This window comes from Myotis nattereri (genome assembly GCF_964212035.1).
Source record: "Myotis nattereri genome assembly, chromosome: 16".
Classification (NCBI taxonomy): domain Eukaryota; kingdom Metazoa; phylum Chordata; class Mammalia; order Chiroptera; family Vespertilionidae; genus Myotis; species Myotis nattereri.
Window position 1 is genome coordinate 54,979,723 of NC_138091.1, and position 25,566 is coordinate 55,005,288.

General features: G+C 62.2%; 1 protein-coding gene across 1 annotated transcript; it reads right to left on the reverse strand.

Moving 5' to 3' along the window:
• Nucleotides 1-861: 861 nt before the first annotated feature.
• Nucleotides 862-24,549, reverse strand: USP36 (ubiquitin specific peptidase 36). Its single transcript, XM_081110338.1, has 21 exons — nucleotides 24,489-24,549; nucleotides 22,477-22,627; nucleotides 20,578-20,834; nucleotides 19,873-20,094; nucleotides 18,064-18,174; nucleotides 17,395-17,497; nucleotides 14,997-15,064; nucleotides 14,517-14,587; nucleotides 13,512-13,594; nucleotides 12,550-12,661; nucleotides 11,393-11,533; nucleotides 10,697-10,797; nucleotides 9,892-10,030; nucleotides 7,585-8,241; nucleotides 6,929-7,056; nucleotides 5,619-6,140; nucleotides 5,074-5,267; nucleotides 4,820-4,921; nucleotides 3,870-3,985; nucleotides 3,422-3,571; nucleotides 862-2,546 (listed from the first exon to the last, which is right to left on the reverse strand). The coding sequence occupies exons 2-20, from the start codon at nucleotides 22,503-22,505 to the stop codon at nucleotides 3,440-3,442; spliced, it is 3,288 nt and encodes a 1,095-aa protein (XP_080966464.1). The 5' UTR covers nucleotides 22,506-22,627; nucleotides 24,489-24,549; the 3' UTR covers nucleotides 862-2,546; nucleotides 3,422-3,439.
• Between the last annotated feature and the right edge of the window lie 1,017 nt (nucleotides 24,550-25,566).

The following is a 25,566-nucleotide window of genomic DNA, read 5'->3' on the forward strand; positions in this document are numbered from 1 at the left end:
CAGAGACAGCTGGCCCCGCGCCCGTGGCGACAGGAGTGGGGGGAGGGGGAGGGGCGGGGCAGCAGAATTTCCAAGGCGATGACACTGATGGGCGTGGGGGGCATCTTCTGGGCAGAGTCCATGTTCCTTAAGCAGCTTTCCCTGGTCACAGACCCCTGGTCCCTGGGAGTGCTGGCCTTGCTGGGGACCTCGGCCGCCGGCCGCCAATGGGAGGCGCCTTAACTGTGGCCAGAACACAGCAGAGAAAGACCTGCTTTCCCTTTCCCACCAGAGCTGGAGGCGCCCGCCCCCACCAACTGCTCACCTGGACATAGAGGATCAGGAGGTGCTTCTGTCCCCCCCTTGTCTTCCTCTCTAAAAATCAATGATTAAAAATATTTTAAAAATGTTTTTTATTGATTTCAGAGAAAGGAGAGAAACATCGATAGCCAACCACTGATCGGCTGCCCCACTCTGGGGATTGAGCTTACAACCCGGGCGTGTGCCCTGACCAGGAATCGAAACATGACCTTAGGGTTGCTGCTCAACCACTAAGACACACCGGCTGGGCTAAAAAAAAAAATTAAAAAATTAAAAAATATATATACACATATATTTTAAATATGTATTTTTTAAATGATCATCTCTTAATTTATTTTTATTGATTTCAGAGAGGAAGGGAGGAGAGATAGAAACATCAATGATGAGAGAGAATCATTGATTGGCTGCCTCCTGCATGCCCCACACTTCGCATGTGCCCTTGACCAGAATCAAACCCGGGACCTTTCAGTCTGCAGGCCAACGCTCTATCCATCGAGCCAAGCCAGCTAGGGCTAAAAATTATTATTTTTTTAAATCAAAGGAAAAGAAACAAGACATAGGCAAGACTCACAAAACCTGGTTACTTTATTGCACCAAGATCTTGGCAACATCGGGGTCCACAGCCCCTGGAGGGAAGTTCAGAGAATGGGGCGCAGACCTCCATACAGTGGCAGCAATGGCAGAGATAGGGGACGGAGAGGTGGCCCCTCCCACAGACCCCGGACCCCCACACCTCCACTCTAAACACAAAATTAAATTAAACCCCGATTCTAAGTGAGCAGAGGCCGCTGTGATAAAAGCTCGTTGTTTATATACATTTATATACGCACACGTCATCTAGAACCGGACTCACTCCCTGGGCCCAGTTTGGGGCATGATGCTGGGATGTCGTGGGAGGGAGGCCTCGCCGGACAGAGATGAATGCTCAGCGCTGCCCAGTGGCAGGTGACAGACAGCTCCTCAGGAGGTCCTACAATGACCCCATGGAGGAGGGGGGGTGGAGGGCAGGGCTGCCCCCGAGGCAGGGCGGGAAAGAAAGGGGATGAGTCTGTCAGACAACAGCACCCACTACTCCCGCCAGGGCTGCAGGAAACGGGGAAGCAGCTCCCAGGGCCACGCAGGCCACGCACCGCACGAAGGAGAAGGCCCTGCCCAGAGGCGACAGGGACAAAGTGCGGGTCTCTGAGCAGGTGAGGCTGACAGGCCAAGGCAGGCCCCTGAGAAAAGGCAGCCCAGCCGCTGGCTTTCTTGGGACCAGACGGCCCCCATGCGGCTGCTGACATCTCCCAGCTTTTCAGAGAAAATGAACCCAGGAAGGAACACCCAGACGACCCCCATGAAACAGTGCACACACCTCCCCGCAGCCCCCAGGGCCAGGGCACGGCCGTCGGGAGGGGCGGGGGGAGTGCCGCCCTCGGTCCGGCTCCCCGTGCAGCATCTCCCGGAGAAAGGAGCCGTGATTGTCAGATTCACTTGTACCTTCGACCCCTGGGTCACCGTGATTGTTCAGGAAAACGTCACCCCGACCGAGGCTTGCCCATGATTACTACTTCCCACGTGCGCAGGTAAGGGATCGGCAGTTACAATCGGCTAAACTGCAAAGCACTCGCCCGCGGAGCAGGAAGCCAGGCCTGCAGGAGGGAGGACATGCCGCTGGCGCCCCGGCCGGGGAGAGGACGGTGTGAAGCAGTGACAGGAAGAGGCCCTCCCCATGGCCACCTGGACAGAGGCCGCGGCCTGCGGCTGACGGGGTCGGGAAGGCGCTCAGAGCGAGCAGCAGCCGAGGGGCGGGGGCCAGCTCCGCAGTTCAAGCCCCAAACAGCCGCCTGCTCCCAAGAGCGTCCAGTTCCCTGCGAGGACGGGGGCCGGGCCGCCCGGCTCCGCTTTCTGAGCTGCCGGAAAGGCAGGCAGCCCCGCGAGGGACGGGCAGGCGCAGGCGGGGCCGCAGCCGCCAGCAGCAGGTGGTGGGCGGCCTGCCGAGAACAGCGACCAGCGGCCACGGCACCCCGATTCGCCAGCGCGAGAGCGCAGCCGCCGGCCCCCTCTGTCCACGAGCGGCCCGGAGGCGCCCAGTCCCCGCCGGCAGCCGCCTGCTCCCCCGGCGCCGTGCTGTCACCAGAGGCCCCGATCTCCGGAAGCCGGGCCGCGGCGCCATCCTCGGTGCCGGCTGGCGGTGCAGGCCCCGGGGTGACCCAGCCAGGAGTCCACACGGACCGCTCCCAGGAAGCGATGCCATCTCCGAGCGTCTGTGGGGCAAACAACAGTCATCCTGACAGAGAAAGGGCCCTGCGAGTCCCCTCCCACCCTCCGGCGCGTCCAACAGGGACCCACCCGGGCACTGGAAGCAGCAAGGCCGCCTCTGCCAGTGACGGGGGTGCGTGCACCTCGCTCCACACCCCACACCCCACGCCCCACGCCCCACGCCCCACGCCCCACACCCCACACCCCACGCCCCACGCACTCTCACTCACTCCACCACACTCACACTCCACCACACACTCACACTCCACCACACACTCACACTCCACCACACACTCTCCACACACACACTCACACTCCACCACACACACACACTCCACCACACACACACACACACACACACTCACACTCCACCACACACTCACACTCCACCACACACTCACACTCCACCGCACACTCACACTCCACCGCACACACACTCTCCACACACACACACTCCACCACACACTCACACTCCACCACACACACTCACACTCCACCACACACACATTCCACCACACTCACACACACACACTCACACTCCACCACACACACACACACACACACTCCACCACACACACATTCCACCACACACACACACTCCACCACACACTCACACACACACACTCACACTCCACCACACTCACACTCCACCACACACACACACACACACTCACACTCCACCACACACTCACACTCCACCGCACACACACTCTCCACACACACACTCACACTCCACCACACACACTCACTCCACCACACTCACACTCCACCACACACTCACACTCACACACTACCACACACCCGCACTCACTCACATATACACTCACATTCACACACATGCTCATTCACACTGACACACCAACCCATAGCCCACACTGACCTATCTCGGCAGCAGTGCTCAGCGGCGGTAGCTGAGGCTGGCAGCCTTGGCTGGATGAGTCACAGACCAAAAGTTCCGTCTATTCTGAAGTTTCTGGAAGGCATTGAAGTTTCTTTTCCTTTCTCTCTTGAACTTTTTAATTTTCTTTTCCTGTTTCGAGAATCACAGGTGTCACAACTGTCAGAAGGCGGTCTCTGGTCCCAGTGGCCACTACGTGCGACACAGCTCTCAACGCGCAACATAACAAGCTTACTCCTCCCGTGGCCTCTGGGAGGCGCCCACTCCCCACTTCACAGATGAAGGGACAGGAGCGACCGGGGACCAGTGCCCTGCCCGCGGCCACATTTACGCGGCCGCGCAGCACCTGAACCTGGCACCTGGCTCCAGTCCGGGCCACAACCACGTCAAACCGCCCGAGAAGCAGGCCTCCGTGAGCGGGTCGCCGTACCTTCCCACGATCGAACTCTTCATCCCAGTCGTCGATCACCGCGGAGGCGCGGGCCAACCTGCTGTCGTGCATGGCATCCCGGCTGACAGCCGACACCTCGCCGCCCCACGTCAGAACTGCAACAGACACGCGTGGTGGCCCCTCCGATCCCCACCACCCTCACTATTCCTCCTTTTAAAGGCAATTAACTTTGCCGGGACAACACCGGTTCTAGATCTGAAGTGACCGTTCTCTGTCCATCGCCGTATTCCGCACCACAGCCCACCCGGCCGTCCCTGTCCGCACACAGGCGCCCCTTCACCCTACAACTACCCCTCCCCACCCCGTGCAGTTGTTTCTAAACCCCCGGCCTCATCTGAGAAACAGACACCTCGTGTTCTTTCTCCGGGTCTGACTTATCAAAACGAGCTTGCGAGTAAGAAGCCCCCCTGAGTGCTGGGCCTGTGCTACTGCCCCCTCCCTCCTGGCCTGGCCTGGCCTGTCCCCCGGGGTGCACGCTCTGGGCTCTCCCACTCTCCTGCCCCCGGACCCAGGGAGAAGCTGTTCTGGATCTTTCCACAGATAACCTCCGCCCCGTGAGGACCAGTTCTTAACCTCTGTGCGATGGGGTCAGACAGGACCGTGTAGACCAGCGGTTCTCAGCCTTCCTCATGCCGCGACCCTTTAACACAGCTCCTCATGTTGTGGGGACCCCAATTTCATTGTTACAGATTGAACATCGTTAAAGCATAGTGATTAATCACAAAAACAGTATGTAATTATATATGTGTTTTCCGACGGTCTTAGGCGACCCCTGTGAAAGGTTCGTTCAGCCCCCAAAGGGTCGCGACCCACAGGTTGAGAGCCGCTGGTTTAGACCCTCTTCCCATCTTTACAGCCAAGTGACACCTGCGTGCTCCGGGCACCAGCATCCACCCCCAAAATGACAGAAGCCCAGGCTGGAGCAGCACCTTTCTTCCCGTAGGCTTTATCCGACGCGCATTCGAGCAGCTCCCACACCACGCTGGCGCCGCGCTCCCTGGACCAGGAGTGCCGAGGAGTCTGCTCCGGCCCTGCGAGCAGACACACTAAGTGTGCGTTGGCAGCCACCATGCGGGGGCGCCCACCCTGGACTCAGAGCAGGGCTCCAGGCCAGTCTTCCCGCCGGAAGGGGTGGCCCATGAAGCAGCCCTCCACCCAGGACCCTGCCCCGCCCGGCGCACACCTGCGAGGTCCCCGGGACTCTGGCCGTTGACAGCAGGCGCCGGGCTGCTCCCGGGGACGGCAGGGCCCCTCCAGCCTCCGGGGTGCTCCTCCTCTTCTCCTTCCTGCCGGGGCTCCGGCTTTCTCTTTTTCTTCTTCTTTTTCCTTGGAGATGCTGCCGTGGCCTCTGGCTCGACGTCCGAGGGGGAGCAGCTCCTGGGGTCAGCGTCAGCACTCAGCTCCCTCCCCCTTCCACTGGCGTGCCTGACCCACGGTCACCCGGACTAGCCCCACCCTGAGCCTGGCCGGGGACCAGTCACGCTGCTGTCCACGCCACAGCCAGGCATGGGGGCGCTGGAGCTCCACCCAGGAGAGCCCTACCAGCGGGTGACACGAGTGCAGGGCCAGCCGGGCTGGGTCAGGTGACCGCCTGTGCCTGGTGCCAGCCAGGTATGCTGCTGCCACCCACTCGCCCGGGTCAGCAGTCTGGACCTGCCAGCAACACCCACGGGGGGGGGTGGGGGGCATTGCTGGTGGGAGGCAGGGTGTCTGGCTCCTGGTTCTCACCTGTGCCAAGGCGGGTCCTGGCGGAGGCAGGCTTCACCTTCTCTGCCAAGGCCGTCCACTCCCTTCCTCCTCCTCTTGCTCATGTGGGGGCTGTCCGTCCTGCATCCCACCGGCCAGCCATTCACCAGGCCCCGGCCGTTCCCGGGCTGCTGCCCACCCTCTGCCTCCAGGCTGGACGCTGGTCGCTCCACGCTGCCCTCCGGCCTGCGCTCGGGGCTCCACTGCAGGCGGGTGGCGTCCGTGTCCTCGGGGCGCTTCTTCTTCCTCCTCCTCTTTTCAGGAGGGGCCGCTGCCTCCCCAGCCTCCGAGCCCGGCCTCGGGGCCTCTCCCAGGTGCTTCCGTTTCCTCTTCTTACAAAGGCTCTGGAGGGGCTCGCTGGCCTCGGGCTGGTGTGGGGGGGCCCGAAAGCCCCCGTTGACCTGAGGCAGGGGAGCACAGGCGGAGTTCGGGGGGCTGCTGGGCAGGGTGGCGGCGTGGGGGTGCTTTGGGACGCTGGATGATCCGGGAGCAGGTGACACAGCCCTGTGAGGACAGACGGGCAGTGAGACAGCTGTTCTCAGACCCAGGCCCACTCTCAGCAGCCCCCTCCCCCCAGGAACCTCAGCTTAAAAAACTGGGTGTAAGTTAAAAGACAGACTAGTGATGACATTCAGGCCTACTTAAGATCAAGGTTAACAAAAGTCATTGTCTCTCTCTGTTTCTCATCACCAAGCAGTACAATGTGCGTCTGCAAACTCCACTATTTTGCATTTTTGGTACAAATATGTAAAAGCTACAATGAATCCCCACCCTCGGGAGTCTCGGGGTGTCCAGGCACAAGAAGGGCCATAAGAGGGGCCCGGACAGGCCTTTGCATCTTCCACTCTGACTGTGTCCTCGGGGATCTGGGGTTCAGGGGAATCAGGGAATCCGATTTCACCAGGGGGCCTCCCAGGACGAGCGGGGACGAGGGACGGAGTCTAGAGCAGGTCAGGTCGGCTCTGACCTGTGCCCCGCTCGCTATGGACCCAGAAGGGTTAACTCTCCATACGGAGACCCCCACCTGAAAATGACTGACCAGAACGCCAGCCTGAGGTCACCAGAGAAACAGTCACTGTCACCATCTCCACCAGAGCAAGCTACGATGCCCACCGACTGTCTACACCTCACCACTCTGCGCTTTCCGGAATTACAAGTCAGACAAAGAAAACTGCCCAGTAAATACCTCACGCGCTTCAGGACCTGCCACGTGCACTGGCCTCCCGTGGCGGCCACCGCAGTTCTCGTGGGCGCACGGGGACAGCAGCCGCCCCGGCCCGGCCCGCGCTTACCTGCTGGCACCCACAGGCCGGGCGCAGGCGGCGGCGGGGTGAGTGGCTTTCCTGGGGTGGGTGAGGTCGGACAGTGGCGGGGGGCGCGGCGCTCGGTCAGTGCCGGGGGCCCTCCGCAGGGGGCTGGCCTGCAGTTATTGACATAAATAAAAACTTGGTGGTCTAAGAAAGTTGTGGTGAGTGAGAGGAAAAATAAATGTAAAAAAAAAAAAAAATACAAAAAAACAAATGAAAGAGTTCAGAAAGCAGGATGGGGGACAGCGAGGGGTGGGGGTGATAGAAGAAGAATCAGAAGTGTTTTTGGTTAGAAACAAAAAGGAAAAAGGAAGGAAATTTCAACAAAAGCCCAAGCAGGCCCATTCCACCACGGAGCTCTGCGTTGCACCCAGAGGCTCCAGCGCCCGTGTCCCGTGTCCCGCGGCCGCCCCGTGCGCCCAGCACCCCGTCCTCCCTCTGGATCCTGGTTCCTCCCCTGAGAGAGGGAGGCCTGCATCGCCCCAAGTCTGTCAGCACACGGAGTGACAGTGGGAAATCAGGGTTCTCTGAACCCCAATTCTGGGAAAGCCCCTCGGATCTGCAGTGCCCAGGAGGCCCCAGGGTCTCGCTCCCCCAACCAAGCCGCCCGACACTCCCAACCACGACACCCCAACACCCACCTTCTTGGCAGAAAGGGCCAGCCTCTTGGCGGGCGGAGGAGACATGGCGCTTGCGGGCTCGGTGGCCATGCTGCTCAGGGCAGGGGCCCGCGGCTTCCCCACTGTGGAGGCTTCGCCGTTTAGCAGCGCCCTGGGCGGGCCGGCCGTGGGGGTCCTTCCCTGAGAGTCACAGAAGCGGGCGGCCCCGCTCCTGGGGGTTGGGGGACCCTGGGCGGGGTCGCTGCTCCCTGAATGCTCGGGGCTGGAACTGCTGGAGGCTGCCCTGTCCGGGGCAATGCCCGCAGGCCCGTGCCCGTTGGCGGTTGCTGTGGGCACGAGCTTGGGTGAGGTAGAGAGGCCAGCGCCCCTGCCATCCCAGGAGCCTGGCCTATGGCTGTCACCCCTGCCGCTGGCCCCGTGGGACCCCGGAGAAGTCTTGAGGGGCGGGGAGAGGTGCTGCAGGGGGGCCGACTTCTTGACTTTCTTTCCAGGCTCATCCAGGATGGTCGGCAGGGGTGTGGGTGCTTTGGAGAGTCGGGGGGAAGGGGACCCCAAGGGCAGCTTTGGAGGAATGTGTCCATTCTGAGCCTTTAGGCCCGACAGGAAGCCGTTCCTGGACACGGGCACACCCGTCTCCCCGGGGGCCTGCAGCTTCCTCATGGCCACTGGGTCCGGTCTCTGAAAGACAGCGGGCGGGGCGGTCAGACCTGGCAATGCTCCGGCAGGTGCGGGCACAGTGCGCGCAGCAGGCCCCGGCCACGCAGGAAACACGCTGTGACTTCTCTAAGCAATCTTACCCACGGGCGTGTATCTTTACAGCCGCCTTCACTGTGAAAGCAGCACATTTTCACCAACATTTGAGAAATACAAAAAAACATAAAGGAAAAAATGACCAGTCCCATCCCGTTGCACAGCCACCGATGAACACACGGCGTTCTCTCCTTGGGGCTTGCTTCTGCAGGTTTGGGCCGCAGAGGGAGACCAGAAGGCTTCCCGATCCACCCTTTCAGACTCTCAGGAAAGGTCTGTGATGTTGGGCTGGCAGCTGCACGGTCTCCAGGGGTCCTGGAGTCCCCACCACAGGGAGTCCTCACCCCCCATGCAGACCCACTCCATCAGAACGCGAAGCCACGGCTCCGCATTCGATGCTGCCACCTCCCACCCCAGGCCTGAATCTGAGCATTTACCATCACAGCCGCCCAACCACTTCCTGGCTAGTGGAGTCTGTGCTTAAAAACTACTTGTTAGCTCTGACCGGTTTGGCTCAGTGGATGGAGCGTCGGCCTGCGGACTCAAGGGTCCCAGGTTCAATTCCAGCCAAGGGCATGTACCTTGGTTGCGGGCACATACCCAGTAGGGGGCATGCAGGAGTCAGCTGATCGATGTTTCTCTCTCATCGATGTTTCTGACTCTCTATCCCTCTCCCTTCCTCTCTGCAAAAAATTAATAAAATATAAAAAACAACAACTATTTGTTAAACGAACAACCAAGGGACTGGATCTGTCTCCGTGTTGGTCGGTGTAACTGCCTGGAGACGAGCGGCGGCCTGGGACCGTGTCCGTGACCGTGACCGCGCCCAGTCTGACCCACTGCGCCCCGCACCGCTCAGCGAGGGTTTGTTTCAAGCGTTTGCTCACTGACCCTGAGCCCGACTCCCGTCGCTTGAACGCTGGCGTCCTCTGCACGGCCCAGGTTGCATCACTGAGCGACTCCCTCACCTGCCTCACTGCTTTGTTAGGAACACGAAGCTCAACTTTTTTAGTAGAAAACTCCAAATACACACAAAAGCAACTTCAAAGGTGTTTCTTAATTGTTAACGTTTTGCTACATTAGTGCGTGTGCACCTCCCCCATGTTTCTCTTTCTGACCATTTGAGTAAACTTTAGACACGAACCCTTCTCCCCCCTAAGGACATCTGCCGCTGAGAATAAAGGCACCCCCTGGACACACCCAGTGAATACGTTAGGTCAGGGTATCGCGCTGGTGCTCTCCACACACCCTCAGCACTAAATGTGCAGACGGATGCGTTTTCCCGATGCTTCAGGCCAAGGGTTTGCTCAGCGAGCCTGTCCCTGTGCTTCTGCGTGGCAGCTGGTCCAGAGCAGGGACACAGCACGACCGTGTCCCGAATTGCTGGGTCATCACTGACCCTCCTCCTGCTCGCCCTGTCAGCTGACGACCGACTTAGGAGAGCGCATGGACCAAAGTAGGACAGGCTGTCTGCCTCTCTGCCCCCGGCACAGCGCAGCCTGCAGAGCTGGCTCCCCCACGGCCCAGGAGGCAGTGCGTGTGGCCGCGACGCAGGCACCGATCCGCTTGAGCAGGTACCTTTCCAGGCAGCAGGGACGAGAGGGTCCCATTGCTGGCGCTCTTCCTGCCGTGGTCGGGAGCCCCACCGGGGCGGCCGGAGAGGGCGGAGCCGGCCCTGGAGATGGCGCCCTCGGGACTCTTCTTGGAGCCTGGGATTCTGTCCAAGAAGAAAAGCGGTCAGGGGCTCTCCACTAGCGCTGCCGTCGTTACAGAGCCTCAGTGTGAGAAGGAGCCAGGGTACATAAAGTCAAGGTGACAATTTCGCTAAAATAAAAGAGAAGGCAGAAACCCGGAGACGCCTGACCCTCCTAGCCTGTGTCTCTGAAAGCCCCCTTGGCCCTTGACCCACGTGAAGTTGTCAGGTGGCCTGGGACATGCGCTCGTATGGCAGAGGGCGAACTATAGTTACAGCTCCAAGATCAGAGGCTGTTTCTCAGAAAGCCAGACTGACGCCTCCAGCTCCTCATCCAAATTGAGCAGAACACATACGAGGCTGCAAAAACTCCTCCAGCCTCCACGTTCTCCCACCCAGGTCGGTGACAACCAGCCCCCACAAAAGGCACCTTCCCAAGGTGCTCTGCGGCAGCCCACCCTGACCACTGCCCACAGAGGAAGGGGTGCTGGCTAGCCAGTGTCTCCGGTTTGGGCACCAAGAGAAGCAGTCACTTCCGCGTCACATTCACGTCACCCCCCCGGTGGGGGCAGAGGGAACCCTGCTTGGACCTTCCCAGAGGCTCTGGCTTTTACAACAGCCAGAGGACGTGGTCTGAATGTTCCTCCTGGTGGACACAGCCACACCCACGGTGAGGGGGGGGAGCGTTACCGCAGGTAGAAGAGCACGTAGGCCTGCTGGTTCAGAACCACCTTGATGTTGCTGGAATGGACCAGGGAATCGTTCATCTGGTACCACTGCCCGTTGCTTGCCTGGAGCAGCCCAGGGGGAGGGAAGACAAAACGAACAGCAGACATTCCATGAGCCTCACTTTTAAACAGGCAGCAAAGAATCCACTGCGCACCGCTACCCACATTAACTGGCCATGATTCCACGTTAAAATATCTGCTACCTGCCTCACCGTGAACGCGACCCCACCCCTCCTTCCTGGCCCACAGTCCCAGGCTCTTCCTCCCGAGGGCATGTGGGCAGCTCCCATTAGCGAGGCGTCTCCACCACCTCTGGGCCTCCCCGCGTCGTGTCCTGGGTTCTAGGCCAGAGCCTAGCTCAAGTGCACCCACACTGCCGACCCCGCAAGACAGTCTCAGAGCCGCTGCCCCACGCGCTGAGGCCACACTGGGCCTGAGCACCACTGCAGAACACGCCACTCCCCAGACACGCGTGCTGCAGAACACGCCACTCCCCAGACACGCGTGCTGCAGAACACGCCACTCCCCAGACACGCGTGCTGCAAAACACGGCCACTCCCCAGACACGCGTGCTGCAGAGGCTGCCTCTGTGCCTGGGCAGACCCGCCCCCCAATTTGCCCGGGTGCACCCTCCGCCGCCCACCGTGCGGGCACCAACCTTCACGTAGCAGTAGTAGTGCCCGGCGTGGCAGCTGTGGCCCGAATGGACCAGGACGGCGTACAGCCCGTACACGACGGGCTCGCCGCTGCTCTGCGACATGTACGGGCGGATGTTCAGAAACTCGGGGTAGCCCACGTCCTGTGGGGAAGCCAGGAGAAGGCGGTTGCAGGCTCTGCATCTGGCTTCCTTAGATCAGCACGCTGTGGTGCTTGCCTGCACATCCTCCCCCTTACCGATGGACTCCAAATTCAAATGCTCACACACGCCCTCGGCTGGCGAGCCCAGTGCAACCTGCCCAGATGCGGGCCCAGATCAAACTGTGTCCCAGATGGACGCGTTCCGCCGGGCAGCTCCACAGGACCTCACTCCCCACCGACCACTTCCCCCTGGCTTCCCGGTGTCTGAGCGGCACAGTGTGGTGGGAGTTCATACCTACCAGTATGGCCAATGAATGAGTGACTCCCCAGACAATTAAGTCTAGAAAATCCTTCATAACAAATTCCCCTCTGGGAGAGACAAAATGCTACATAGCTTAATAAAGGCTCTGAGAAGGCCTGCAATGAAAAAGAACTACTGGCATTTCAGAAGCAGTGGAGCACGGAGCACTGCCAGGGCACAGTGCTGACGTGCTGCCGAGCACCCACCGGGAAAGGCTGACCTGGCTGGCCAGCGAGGCAGCCGGGGCTCAGGCCAGGGCCTGGCCCCAGATGGTGTCACGAGGCTCTAACCCAAGAACAGACCCCTCGCTCTTATGCAACAAGACGTCTTCTGTTAACACACAGCCGTGCAGACAGTAAGCTTCACTCCACACCCACAAGAAGCCACCGCCTGTGGGTGCAGCTGGTCTGGACACGAACAGGACACAGAGGACCAGAGCCTTACAGTCCACGTCCATGTCCATCAGACGCTCTTAGGGACATGACCCTGCCCTGCCATCAGGAGCAGCCCAAGCCGGGAGAGGGTGGGAAAAGCCTAGGAAAACAGTGCTTCCTGGACAGGACTAAGTGCGCGTCGTGGCTGCTTAAAGATTTTGTAAAAAGCGCAGATTCCTGGGCCCGTCTTCCAGGGATCTGGACTCACTGGCTCTGGGTAGAGCCGGAGTCTGTATTTTTAAAGAGCAGCCGCCGAGCAGCCGAGCCCGCGGGGGCTCTCACCTTGGTGATCTTGCCCCCGCTGAAGTTGGCGAAGCGCTTGAGGGAAAGCGTCAGGACGTTGGACGCCCTGTGGATGGTGAAGCGCTTGCTGGCGGGCACCTTCTTCTTGCACCTGAGGGGAGAGAGGGGGTCAGCTCGTGTCCCCAGGGACCATCCTCACACTAGTTGAAAACAGTCACACTGCGCGGTAACAACAGCTCTTCCTGAACGAGACGTGTGGCTCCTGCATCCCTAACCACCAGCGCCACCGCGGGGAAGGAAGCCGCGCAGGAAGCAGGCCAGGCAGCGGAAAGCACTTCCCAGCTCGAGGCTCAGATGCAGAAGTGACTGTGGGCTGACACAGCAAAGAACAAACCAGAGCCGACCGGCTGGTGACAGCGGGGCAGGCAGGGACTCGCTGCACAAAGCCAGAGACACGGAACGAGAGGGAGGGGCAGGCGCACGGACAGGCAGCTTCCAGGCACAGGAGTGGGCCTCGGGGGTGCTAGACGGGGTGTTTGGGCACAGAATGATCAACCCAAAAGCAGAATTAAGAAAACTGTTCTTTACAGCTTTCAAACGACCTAACTAGACAGTAACAACACTCCCCCCACTGAGCCTGCACAACCCCCAAAGGACGGGTCAGAGCGGCATCTGCGGAGGTGGAAAATGCCAAGAAAACGCAAGTAAGGGCAGGTGCGGAATGGGGTCATCTAAGGGCGGGGTGGCAGCGAGGCCCTGCAGCTGACGGGTGCGTGCACGCCCCTGGGACACGGGACCACTGCCGGGCCTGCTTCCCACGAGGACAGGGAGGCCCCTGGGGGCACAGGGAACGCCGCGCAAACGTCGGTCAGACCACGGGGCGCTGTGTCCGTGGCCTGCAGTTTGTTGGAGGACAGGCTGATGGTCCTCAATCCATGTGGGCGGGCCACGCGCAGGCGGGAGGGGCCCCGGCCGTGCCGGGTCAGGTGACCGGGACTCACCGGGCGCACATGTAGGCGTTCTCCCCGCTCAGGGCGTCCGGCCTCACGAAGAGTTCGAGTGCACGCACGATGTTCGCCGCCTGCTGAGGGCGGAACGGAGCGTGAGCGCGGAGCAGGCTCCCTCCGCGGCGCCAGCACCAGGCCCTTCCAGGCTGAGCAGCACAGCCCACACTGCGCTGGCACAGAAACTGCCCGCCGCTGCCACCTGGGGCTCAAAGCCATAGCAGAGGGACAGGGGAGCCGGGCTGCCCCCCTTCCTGCCCCGATAGGCAGGCTCAGAGCGGAGCTGACCGGGGACTGGTCCCGGGTTCCACACACCTGCATGCTATCTTTGTTTTTTAAATGAGAGAGAGAAACGTGCACAGGAAAAGGCTGGAGAGAAATGTGTGAACATGCTGGTTCCTGCTGTGAGGACGATGCTAACTGAGCATCTCCCCTCACCTGGTGGGTATGGGCATGTGGGCTGGAGTGGGGTGGGTGGGTATGGGCGTGTGGGCTGGAGTGGGGTGGGTGGGTATGGGCGTGTGGGGTGGAGTGGGGTGGGATGGGGTCGGTATGGGCGTGTGGGCTGGAGTGGAGTGGGGTGGGTATGGGTGTGTGGGGTGGGGTGGGGTGGGATGGGGTTGGTATGGGTGTGTGGGCTGGAGTGGAGTGGGGTGGGTATGGGCATGTGGGGTGGGTATGGGCATGTGGGGTTGGGTGGGGTGGGTATGGGCGTGTGGGCTGGAGTGGAGTGGGGTGGGTATGGGCGTGTGGGGTTGGGTGGGTTAGAGTGGGGTGGGGTGGGTATGGGCGTGTGGGCTGGAGTGGAGTGGGGTGGGTATGGGTGTGTGGGGTGGGGTTGGGTGGGGTGGGATGGGGTGGGTATGGGCGTGTGGGGTGGTGTGGGTATGGGCGTGTGGAGTAGGGTGGGGTGGGGTGAGGTGGGGTGGGGCTTTTGGCCCTCTGTCCGCCAGGTCCTATTGCAAACAGACTGGGGGTGGGGGGCGGGGGGGCTGTGTGTACCCGGATCTCCAGCGCCACGTCCAGGTAGGGGTCGTAGGTGTCCGACACGCTCTTGCACACCGAGCACTTCACTGCAACAGAGCAGAGGGCGGTGGTGGGGCAGATACCCCACCAGGTGTCCGAGCCCTAGAGCCACAAGGTCCCCCGGCAAACCAGCCCCTCGAGACCTCAGCATCCAGAGAGAGAGCTCATGGGCCCCCAGAGTCCATAAGACGACGTACATCAGGCCCAACGCTGCCCCGAGGAGCTAGGGCGCCATGGGAAGAACTGCTGCCCTCACTGCACACGTGCTTGATGGCTCGCTCACACTTCCTCCCAGGAACAGGGTGCCCGTCAGGCACAGCTCGGGCACAGGGCGTCTGCGCCCAGACCCGGGCCTCGGGTCCTGCCTAGGAAAGAGCCCAGCCAGGCGCTAGCTCTCAGCATCCCCGGTTCCTCCTCAGTCCTGACAGAAAGGGGGAGAGAAGAGCTTCCGCTTACCACGCGACCTGAGGCAGCCTCCAAAAATCTGGTGGACCAAAGTGGTGGCCTGCGTCTGACGGTCCAACCTGTGAAAGAGCCCACAGCCGTCAAGCGGACGCCAGGAAGCAGCCAAGCAGCGCTGGCTCCCCGCCCACTGCACACCCCAGGGCATTCCCCCACAACCGGAGTCCGGCATACACAGCGGGGGTCTCGGCAGGACCCCGGCAGTGCTCGGATCCACGTGGCCCGCGCCCCACACCCACCCCGCAAGCCTCCCGTTGCTCTCAGTGGGCGACCTCGCTCCCAGTCCCCCGCTCAGGTCCTGATCAGTCCTGCACGGTCACCTCACCCTCCTCCACTGGTTGGGCATGTGCCAGCCTCCGATCGGGGACAGAGGCCACCGGGTGGGTCCTTTCCGCAGGACAGAGGGGTCCCAGGCAGGGGCTCGGGTCGGGCAAGCCTGTGCTCAAGTCCCCCAGCCCGTTTACTAACTACAGGACGCAGAGCACAGCGCCTGAGCGCTCACGTGAGGAAGACTCTCGAAGCAACACCATATCCAGCCTCTGCTCTGGGTTTTCACCCGCAGCCCCTGCACCTGCCTGACTCATTCCTCAGGCCACCGAGACCGCCAGGACACTAGCCGCATCGGCCTTAGCCTTCTTGAAAAAGATGGAAACTCCACAGGGGACGCCCAGCGCGGCCCGCTCCCTCCCAGGACAGCGTCCCCTCCACCGGCACCTGCCCCTCTCCCCAGACACCTGACTCCGCGGCCAGGGCTCCTCACCACATGTAGCGGCCCGGAGGACTCTACACACGTGCGCGTGCACATGCACACCTACACGCACACGCACACACACACACACACACACACACACACGAGAAGGCCCCAGCTCAGCCTGCTGTCCAGTCTATGTGACTGTTGACAGCAGGGCCACCCGGACCCCGGGAGCTCGGGGGGGAAACACTCCAAGACACATGGGGACCAAGAGTCACCAAATCCTTACTTTGCAAAGTCAGGAAATGAAAAGTGAACGGCACCACCTCCGCTCACCACCACCATCCACAGGAGGGACACTGAACCCCACGGCAGCCAGGAGACAGCAGCGCCCAAGTCACCCAAAGGGGCCGGGACGGAGCGAAGGGAACCACAGGACCCTCTCCGTTCGGCCCGACAGCCTCAAACGCCAGATGACTCGTAAGCAGGACACGGAAGCGATGCCAGCCGCCGGCATGACGCCACCCGGCCTTGGTGCAGGTCACGTGTGGTCCAGAAACACAAGTGAGGGAAACGGGGGAACCAGGCATGGCCCGAGTCACAGGAAACCCACAAGGACGCAGCTCTCAGACTTGGGGACCAAGGCACAGCGGGGAGGCAGCCCCCGAACATGGCGATTCTCAGCCAGAGGCCAAGGCAGACGGGCTCCCCGGGGAACCGGGCGGTGAAGGGCAAGAGAAGAAAGGAGAAACTCGGGGCCTGAGAAACCACGGCAATACCACAGCCACCCAGCCCTGGGCCTGCCCACGGAGCGCACTCCCCCGGGCCGGCAGGAGGGGGCGCCGGGGTGAAAGCCGTGCAAGTCGCCCAGTTCCGGGGACAGATGAAAACTGCTTCCACCCAAGCAAGTGTGGTTCACGCAGGAAACAGTGAACCAGAAGCAAACCTGCCCTCGAGGAAAACTAGCCCAGAAACAAGCTCAGAGCAGGGGAGGCGCAACCCGCACTCCCGGCTGCGTGAGCGCCTTTGGGGGGCAAACACCACCCCGAGTAGGAGACTTTCCAACTCAAATAAAAGAGAGTTCACTGAGCTCAGGAAGGACGTGGAAAAAGACTCGTGTCAGACACGGAGGCTGAGCTGCCAGTGCCCCTGGAAGAGGGCGCGGGTGAAGCCCACTGCCCAGACCTTAAACCTGAATCCGCCCCCCTTCAGCCCAAACCCAAACTCATGCATCCTACCCCCAGCCCAGCCTCCCCAACTCTCCCGCCTCCAGAGCCTGCCTCATCCGTCTGGCCCAGGGTCAGGGTCAGGGTCAGTCATGGTCCTGAGAGCTCCGCCTGGGCAGGGCTGGGGCCCAGTGCACTGACGTGCTGCGCCCACCCGCACAGCACCGCCTGCCGCTGTGGCCTCGCGGCCCAGCCACATTCCTCCAGGCCAAGCCCGGGGGTGGAGGGGAGCAGGTGGGAGGCTCCTGAGAGCTGCGTCCTGGGCTCTCCACTCAGCCCTCACACACCCTCTCCTGGGCTCTGAGCACCGGCCACGGCACCTGGGCAGGGGGAGCACAGAAGGCCTTTTCCAGGGAGCACGTGCAGCCTGTCTGAGGTCAGCAGGTCTGGACCTGACGCCATAACGCAGAGGAAACGGGGTGGGAGTGAGGCCTGGCCGCCCCCAGTGAGGAAAGGTGGGGAGGGCAGCACGTACTTGGCATAGCCGCTCAGGCAGGCCTTCTGCATGGCGTCGATGGTGTACCGCAGGAACTCGTGTGCGTCCTCCTGGTTCCCGAAGCGGAAATGCCGGGCAATCTCTGCGGAGGGGGGAGGGAGGAGCACCGTCAGACGGGAGGGGAGCCCCTGCTTCTTCAACGCCCCACGTGCATGCCCACCTCCCGGCGACCGGTCCACGGCAGACCTTTGCAAGGGCGGCGAGGAAGCAAGCCATGCACATGTGACACCCCCTCATGGCCCAACTTTCCAGGCTCAAACCCTCCCCACTGGACAGGAGCAGGGGCTCGGGGTGCCCACGCCGACCATAAACCCCCCCCCGACCCCGCATTCCCAAGCCGATGCAGCACCGGGGGATTCATTATGCTTCCACCCACCTGGCTTCCAGCACCAGCTCCCTGTTCCGCCCGGTGGGAGGCCATCGGACTTGGCCTCACCCCATCTCTGTCGCCCGCTCATCATGCTCACCTGCCCCCACTGTGACACTGTCCTCAGACCCCGACCACAGCCGTCCAGAGCCCACTGCCCTTCAGTGTGCGCCGCCAGCCCTCCACACCCAGTCACTGGCCCTGAGTCTCGGGACGCCCCGTCCCCTCCACACCCAGCAGCCACTGTGGAGCCCGCAGGCGGGAGGCCGGGACCCACTTACTTCTCAGGTCCCGGATGAAGGACACGGGCTTGATGGCGTTGCCGCTGTTGGCGAAGGCCTGCACGAGGTGGTTCTGCATGACGCACAGCATGCAGAAGCTGCCCTGCGGACCTGCGGGCGAGGCCTGAGGTGAGGCTCCCCCCCCTACACACACACACATACATGCAGAGGCCGTGCCCAGACTCCCCCCACACCTCAGGGCCACGACCCCCCGCACACACACATACATGCAGGGGCCGTGCCCAGACTCCCCCCACGCCTCAGGGCCACGACCCCCCACAGCTGTGCTCCTCTCCCCCGTGACCGCGTCTTGTGGGGACCCCTGTAGGTCCTCCTGCTCCTTCAGCACACTTGCTTACAGAGATCAGGCCTGATGCCCAAGGCGGAGTTCAGGGCACTGTGTCTCTGACTCCAGCTGCGTCACGGGCCACCAGCCAGGACACTAGGGCTCCTGCCCGCAGCCTGCCCGCGGCCCCCAGGAGGTGCCCGCTCCCGTGTCAGGGCTCAGGAAACCTACGTGAGGCCCCGTGTGGTCAACAAGTCCCGTCTGTGGGCCCAGCCTGGTGCCTGGTGTCAGATCACCAGGCGGCAGACACGTGCCCGAGCTGGCAGCAGCTGACCCCCCAGGCCGAGTCCGTCACCGATCCTGTCTGCTCCTCCCAGGCACTAGGCCAGACAGTGGTACGACCTGCCTTTAGTTAAAGTTATGAGACGCTGACGTAGAAAGAGAAGCACAAGACCGTCCCACCACCGGCTCATTTTAGGTTTCCCCAGGGAAGCACTAGTGAGCCTGCCCCCTCCCGGTGCTCAGCCCTCCCGCGCCTCCATCAGAGCCCGCAGCCCAGCCAGGCCATCACCACCTGAACCCCTCGGGGCGGGAAGACTGCGCACCCCGTCGGCGGCACTGCAGCTGCGGGTCAAGCTTCCTTTGCATCCACCCCCACGGTGTGCGACCACAGCCTGCTGTTCAAATCCCGCAGCCTGCGCTCAGCCCTCGCACACGCGCGGAAGGAGCACAGCCCATTACCCAGCCCGCTAGGGGACGCTACCCGCCCTCTCCCGCCGCCACGGCGGTGCTGCCCCGAACGGCCCCGTGCCCGTATCCTGGTGTGCGACCGTGACTGCAAGGGCGAGCATATCCTGCAGCACGGAGAGCTCTCCCAGCAGGTTCCACTCCACCCTCTCCCTCTCCCCGCCAGCACCCAGACACCAGCGGCCCAGGCCCCTCGGAATCAGCACTGAGCAGCACGCAGCCTGTTCGCCGCACACACAGCAACGCCACTGCGGCCCCAGCCGGGTGGCTGAGTCAGCTGGAGCGCTGTCCCGTACAACACGAGGCTGTGGGTTCGGTTCCCGTTAGGGCACAGACTTAGGGTGTGGGTTCGGTTCCGGTCAGGGCACAGACTTAGGGTGTGGGTTCGGTTCCGGTCAGGGCACAGACTTAGCTGTGGGTTCGGTTCCCATCTGCACCGTCGTCCTCCACAAGGCACAGAGCCAGTTTGGGCCCAATCCCCGCAGGCCAGACCGAGAGACTCGAAATATGCTCAGAGAAGGAAATATGCTCAGAGAAGGAAATATGCTCAGAGAAGTTTGGAGACCGTTACTCCTCCTGAGCAGTGCGTTTTCATGGCCTGTCCCGCAGCGGGCACCCCTGAAGTTGGGTTTTATCGGTTACTAGGTGTCATGAAACGTCACCCCTAAGTGTGATCCAGGCTGCACGGGGGCGCCACCAGCACGCGGGTCTAATTAGCCCAGCGGTTCCGGGCCTCGGAGCCCCCCCCCCCCATGGCCCCCACGGCGGGCACTCACAGCTGCGCGCGTGCTCCCGGGAGAGCAGGTAGTTGGCCAGCGGCGGCGTGTAGGTCAGGCACTGCACGGTGGAGTTCAGGAAGCACGTGTTGCCCAGGTTGTGGAGCCCGGCGCCCACGCGGTAGACGCGCTCCCACTTCAGAGACAGCCGCTCCACGGGGAAGAGCACCTTCTGCGGGGCGGGGACGCCGTCGCCTCCGCTCTCGGACACGCGCTCGCAGCCTGGGACGGACAGGGAGAGAGGGTGATGCACTTCCAGGCGCAGACAGGACCCGGTGAGTGCACTTGGCCGGCGCCTGTCCAGCACGGCAGCGAAGGGAACTGCTGTGCCACTGACTGGAAGCTCCATCAGCCCAGGAGGAAGCCCAGGCACCCAGGACCTTCCCGAGGGCGCCGGCCAGGACTTCTAGGCCTCCCACGGCGAGAGGGGGAGACGCAGGGAATGACGAGCGGAGGAGCCGGGCCCGGCCCCCTGCAGCTTCTTTCCAAGCCCAGGGCTGTGAAACACGCGTTCCCGGGAAAGCTAAGGACACGCTCTTTCTGCCCGGCCCCGGGTCACTACCTCTGCAACCCAGACCCAGGGACCCCACAGAAACTCACAACCCTGACCAACCTGCTCTGGTTCCTACCAATCGGTCAACGCTTCGCCCACCCACCTGGTGACCACCCAGCGAGGCCCCCTGCCCGCCTGCCCGGCGTCTGTACCCGGCCTCCTGGCGGGGGGCTCGTCCCCGCGGGGGCGCGCGGCGCCCTCCGGCCTGGGGTTCAGCAGCACGTATCTGCTCCGCAGGGACTGCAGCTGGTGGGAGAAGCTCCGGCTGGCCGGCTCGAACTCGATCTTCTGCAGCAGGACCTTCTTGGCAGAGGCGGCCAGCAGCCGCCCCAGCTCGCCATCGTCGGCCGAGTCCTTGCGGCCGGGTTTCAGGGCTTCCTTCAGCTTGTCGACGATGGGCATGGCGTCACTGCGGGGCGAGAAGAGCACGGGGCCCGGTAGCCAGGGGCCCGGACAGAGTCCGACTCCGAAGAGCCCTTCTTTGTCACCGGGAGCGCTCCTCTGGGCGGCTGCCAGCCCTACCGAGGAAGCGTGAACCACGGAGCCACCCGGACATGGAGGGTCCACGCTGCTCCTCTCAGAGACAAGGTGCCTCTGCAGAGAGCGCTGGACAGACAGGCGGCACCGGGAGGCCAGGGCCCCCTCGGGCGTGCCTCTCTCCCTCAGGGAGTGGGGGCTTCGTGCACGTTCCGTCCAAAGGCGCCCGGGGGTCCTAACGCGTGCTCTGAGCTAGGGAAACACCAGTTCTCACGCGACACTCTGGTTACACACCCACGTCCACGTAACACAGGGACCAGTGAGGCAAGTCGAGGAGCGCGCTTGTCTGCCCAGACCCATGCTCTCCAAATCGAAGCCACGGCCACACGTGGCCACTGACCACGTGGGAGGAGGCCGCTTCAGACCGTGCAGTGAGTGACATACCCCAGATTTCGAGGACTTAGTATGAGAAAGTAAAACATTCCAATAGTCTTTAGGTTGCTTATATGCTGAAATGATATTTGACATATATTTGGTTAAATAAAATAGACCGTGAAGCTTAATTTAAGCTTCTTCTTTTTCTTTTTTTAAAATATATTTTTAGTGATTTCAGAGAGAAAAGGAGAAGAGAGAGAGAGAGAGAGAGAGAGAGAGAGAAAGAAACATCAATGATGACAGAGAATCATTGATTGGCTGCCTCCTGCACGCCCCATTCTGGGAATCGAGCCTGCAACCTGGGCATGTGCCCTGACGGAGAATCAAACCATGACTCATGGTTCATAGGTCGATGCTCAACCACTGAGCCACACCAGCCGGGCTGCTGCTTATTTTTTAACATGGCTCGTGTAACACTTGAAATTGCACCCGTGACTGCATATGGGACAGATCACCTGCATAAAGGGACGGTGACGGGACTAGATGGTAAACACGAGGTGCCCAATGCAAGCAAAGGCAGCGGGGCCCCGGGCTCCGGAATGGGCAGGCCTGGCTGTCCTTTTCCACTTTAAACTCCAGGGACCGTCACTGTGACTCCCACAGGCCCTAGTCTTTATCAGACAGGGATGAAAATACTCCACAGGGTGTGAAATCAACGGGCCGACAAGCCCTGGACGAGGGCTGAGCGCCGGCTAGAGGGAGGGTGCCGGTGAGGCGGCCACAGAAACTAACAGACAGCAGCCCATCGCCTCTGCCAGCTTCTCTTCCCACCCCACAGCCACAGCTCGGACATTCCAGGCCCCGTTAGGAAAATAGGTCCCCATCAGAACAGCGCAACCCCCTCAGGCCCCTCCCGCCAGAGCAGCACCGACTACGCCAGGAGCGCCCAGACCTCGGCTCTGATGAGAGCCGATCACGTTTCTGGCCATGAAGCGTCCAACTTCACACATGGGCCAAGTCTGTTAGTCCGTCAAAATGTCTGTAAAGTACAGGATTGTAGAATGTATCTTTAAAAAAGAAAGTGCACGTTCTTTGAGGAAATAAAAGCATCCTTCGGGGGGAGGGGGGATCCTCTGAGAGCCCTCACCCTGCACGGTCCCATGCGGGAAGGGATGAAAGGCGCAGGGACACGCGCTTACCCGGGACGGGGGAGCCGGGGCTGCAGCATGGGTCAGGCTCCGGGCCAGGCTGGGCGGGTGTGGGGCCGGACCCTCCAATGCATGTGCTCCTCGCGCTCGGCCCGTTAAACCACCAAAGCTGCGAGCCTGACGTCCAGAACCGGGTCAGAACCTGTGGGGTAAACAGCAGCCGTGAGCGGCGTCTCCCCGTCTCCCCAGCCCCTCCAAGTGCGGAGCGGAGGGCGGACAGCTGCCGGGAACAGCGTGGACCTGGGAAGAGTCAGGAAGAGTCGGGGACTGAGTCACTCGCGGGGCACGGGATGAAAACAGCTATTTAAACTTTCACGTCAGTGACGGACATGTGAACAAAACCTCCCCCATCCGCCAGTCAGCCCCCCGACCCGTCAGCCCCCCGACCCGTCAGCCCCTCTAACCCGTCAGCCCCCCGATCCGTCAGCCCCCCGACCCATCAGTCCTTCCAACCTGTCAGCCCCCCGACCCAGCAGCCCTTCCAACCCATCAGCCCCTCCAACCACATTCCGAAGAGGAAGAGGTACCAAACAGAACGCTCTCCGCTCTCCTACTGCGTGAACCAGCGAAATTAAAAATAAATAAATAAATAAATAAGTTGAAGGAGCAGTAGGAATTGACAAATTTTCCCTTTGCTTGGTGTGCATTTCCCCCTCTAATTACCACCCAGCATCGCTATGATTACATGACACCGAGGTGCTTTCAAGCATTTCAGTGCAAAAATGCTCAGACGCACACAGCGCGGGGAGAACAGCACAGGGTCCCCCTCACCCCATTATTCAGCGTCAACAACCATCACCACCCGGTGCCATCCATCACTGCCCCGCCGTGACCCCGCTCCCGCCCTCGCAGGACTGAAGAGCCAATTCCAGACACAGCCCGTCTCCTCCCCACGGATAAGGGCTATGACACAAGACAGACAAAGCAGAACAGAAACTCCCTACAGTGTCCATGCTGAGCCCAAACTCACCCCGCACGCGGACAGGTGAGCTTGGGGGCAGGTGAGCTTGGGGGCAGGTGAGCTTGGGGGCAGGTGAGCCCTGGTCCGGGGCCAGCGCGGGTCCAGCTTGGGAGGTTGAACCCAACTGAATGGGAGATGAGGACCCGGCACCTGCCCAGAGCCCCCTCCACGTGGAGTTAAGTGCTGACAGCACGTCCGCCCTCTGTCTCCGCCCCCCCCCCCCCACACACACACAGGAAGCGGCCCCTAGAGATGACTTCCCTGGAGGTGCGGGGCACAGAGCACGGGCCTGCGAGGCCAGCATCCCCGCCAGGCCGCGGTTCCCGCCCAGGAGGGACCCTCCTCCCAGGGCCTCTACCTCGGAGAGCGCTCAGCGCCGCTCCGCCGACGGGCACCCCCCGCTCCCGACAGCACCCCGCACCCGCACCCGCACAGGAAGTCCTGCTCAGGTGCCACGCTAGCTCCTCCGACCCGGGGGGCCCGACAGCACCGGCCGAGGCCACGGCGCTTGACACCCACCCAGGACCGCAAGGCCCACGGGGGTGGGGGAGGTGATCCAACGCGCTTGCCGCGGGGAAGCAAACACCACCCGCTCCTCCGGACCTGACCGAGCACCCAGGCCCGGCCAGGCCCGCGGGAAGGACGCTCCCTGCGCGACACGGGGCCCAGCGCGGGCACAGGCCGCGCCTCCCCGCCCGGCTCCTCGGCTCCCTCCGGCCGGGTTCGCGGGGACAGCAACGGGACCCAGGCCTACCCGCGGGCCCCGAGCCCCTCTCCTACCACGCAGCCCGGGCCTCCCGGTGGACCCGGAGCCATCACGGACACGCGCCCCCGTTTCCCCGCAGAGCCCAGCCAGCCCCGTGGACCCTCGGACACGCGCCCCCGTTTCCCCGCAGGGCCCCCGTTTCCCCGCAGGGCCCCCGGGTGCGCCCGTGTCGGGCCGCAGCTTCCCGCGCAGCAGGCCCGGCGGAGGCCTTCCCCGCCCCGGCCGGACAGCAGCCTTGCCCCGGCCCACGCGCCGCCCAAACTCGGCCCAACTCACCCGGCCCGCAGCCCGCCCGCTGCAGCAGCACCAGCGCAGGCGTCTGCTCGGTCCGGGCCCCGCACGCTCACCATCCGGGCCCTCGGCGCTGCACACACGTGTCACCGCGACACTTAAAGGCGCCGCGGCCCGCGGCCAGTGCGGCGGAAGACAGAAATACCCGGGCGGCTTTAAGAGGAGGGGCTGGCCTCGGCCCCGCTCCCTGAGCCCGCCCACATCCCCCTTACGCACCGGAAACGTCACCTCCCCATCCGCGGTCCCGCCAGCCTACGCAATGACGCAAGCACGCCGAGCGAAGGCGCCCCGTCCCCTTGGCCCGCGCTCGCCGAGTTCCCGCAGAGCACGTGAGGGGCCCACTTCCGGGTCCCCAGCGGGCGGCGAGCACACCTGGCGCTGCGTGCTGGCCGCGCCCCTTCCCACCTGCTGTTACGCCAGGACGCGGAGGCCGGGCCTCACCCTCGGGGCCTCCAGTGACCCAGGCGGAGGCCGGCGGTCCCGGCAGCGGGCCCAGGGAAGCGGGGGGCGGGGGGAAGGAGGCGGAGGGCGAGCCCTGCGCAACTCCCCGACCCCTCCCTCCAAAGGCATCGTCCCGTGAAGACTACGTCAAGGCTTTGGTGGAATGTTTGCAAATATGCACTGCTTTTGCAATATTTTTTTAAAATATGCTTTACATTTTTAGAGAGGAAGGGAGAGGGATGAAGAGAGAGAAATGGCGATGAGGGAGGCGCCCCCTACTGGGGATGGAGCCCCAAACCCGGGCAGGTCCGGGAATTGAACCCGAGACCGCTGGGTTCATGGGTCCATGCTCAACCACCGAGCCACACCACCAGGCTGCTTTATTTATTTATTTATTGTTTATTTTATTTATTGTTTCGTTTGTTTGTTTATTTACCATCCTTTTCCCTTGAAGCAGCTCCGTGGCCTCCGGCTGGCGGAGAAGCCGTCCTAGCCTGACCTCTGGTGGTGTTCTCACATTCGGCAAAGGGTGCAAATAAAGGGTTTTCCCAAAAGGCAAAACCGGCGCATGCAGCCCTATCTACTGTGTCTTGTCTCAGGCCCCCCTGCCAGTTCCAGGGCA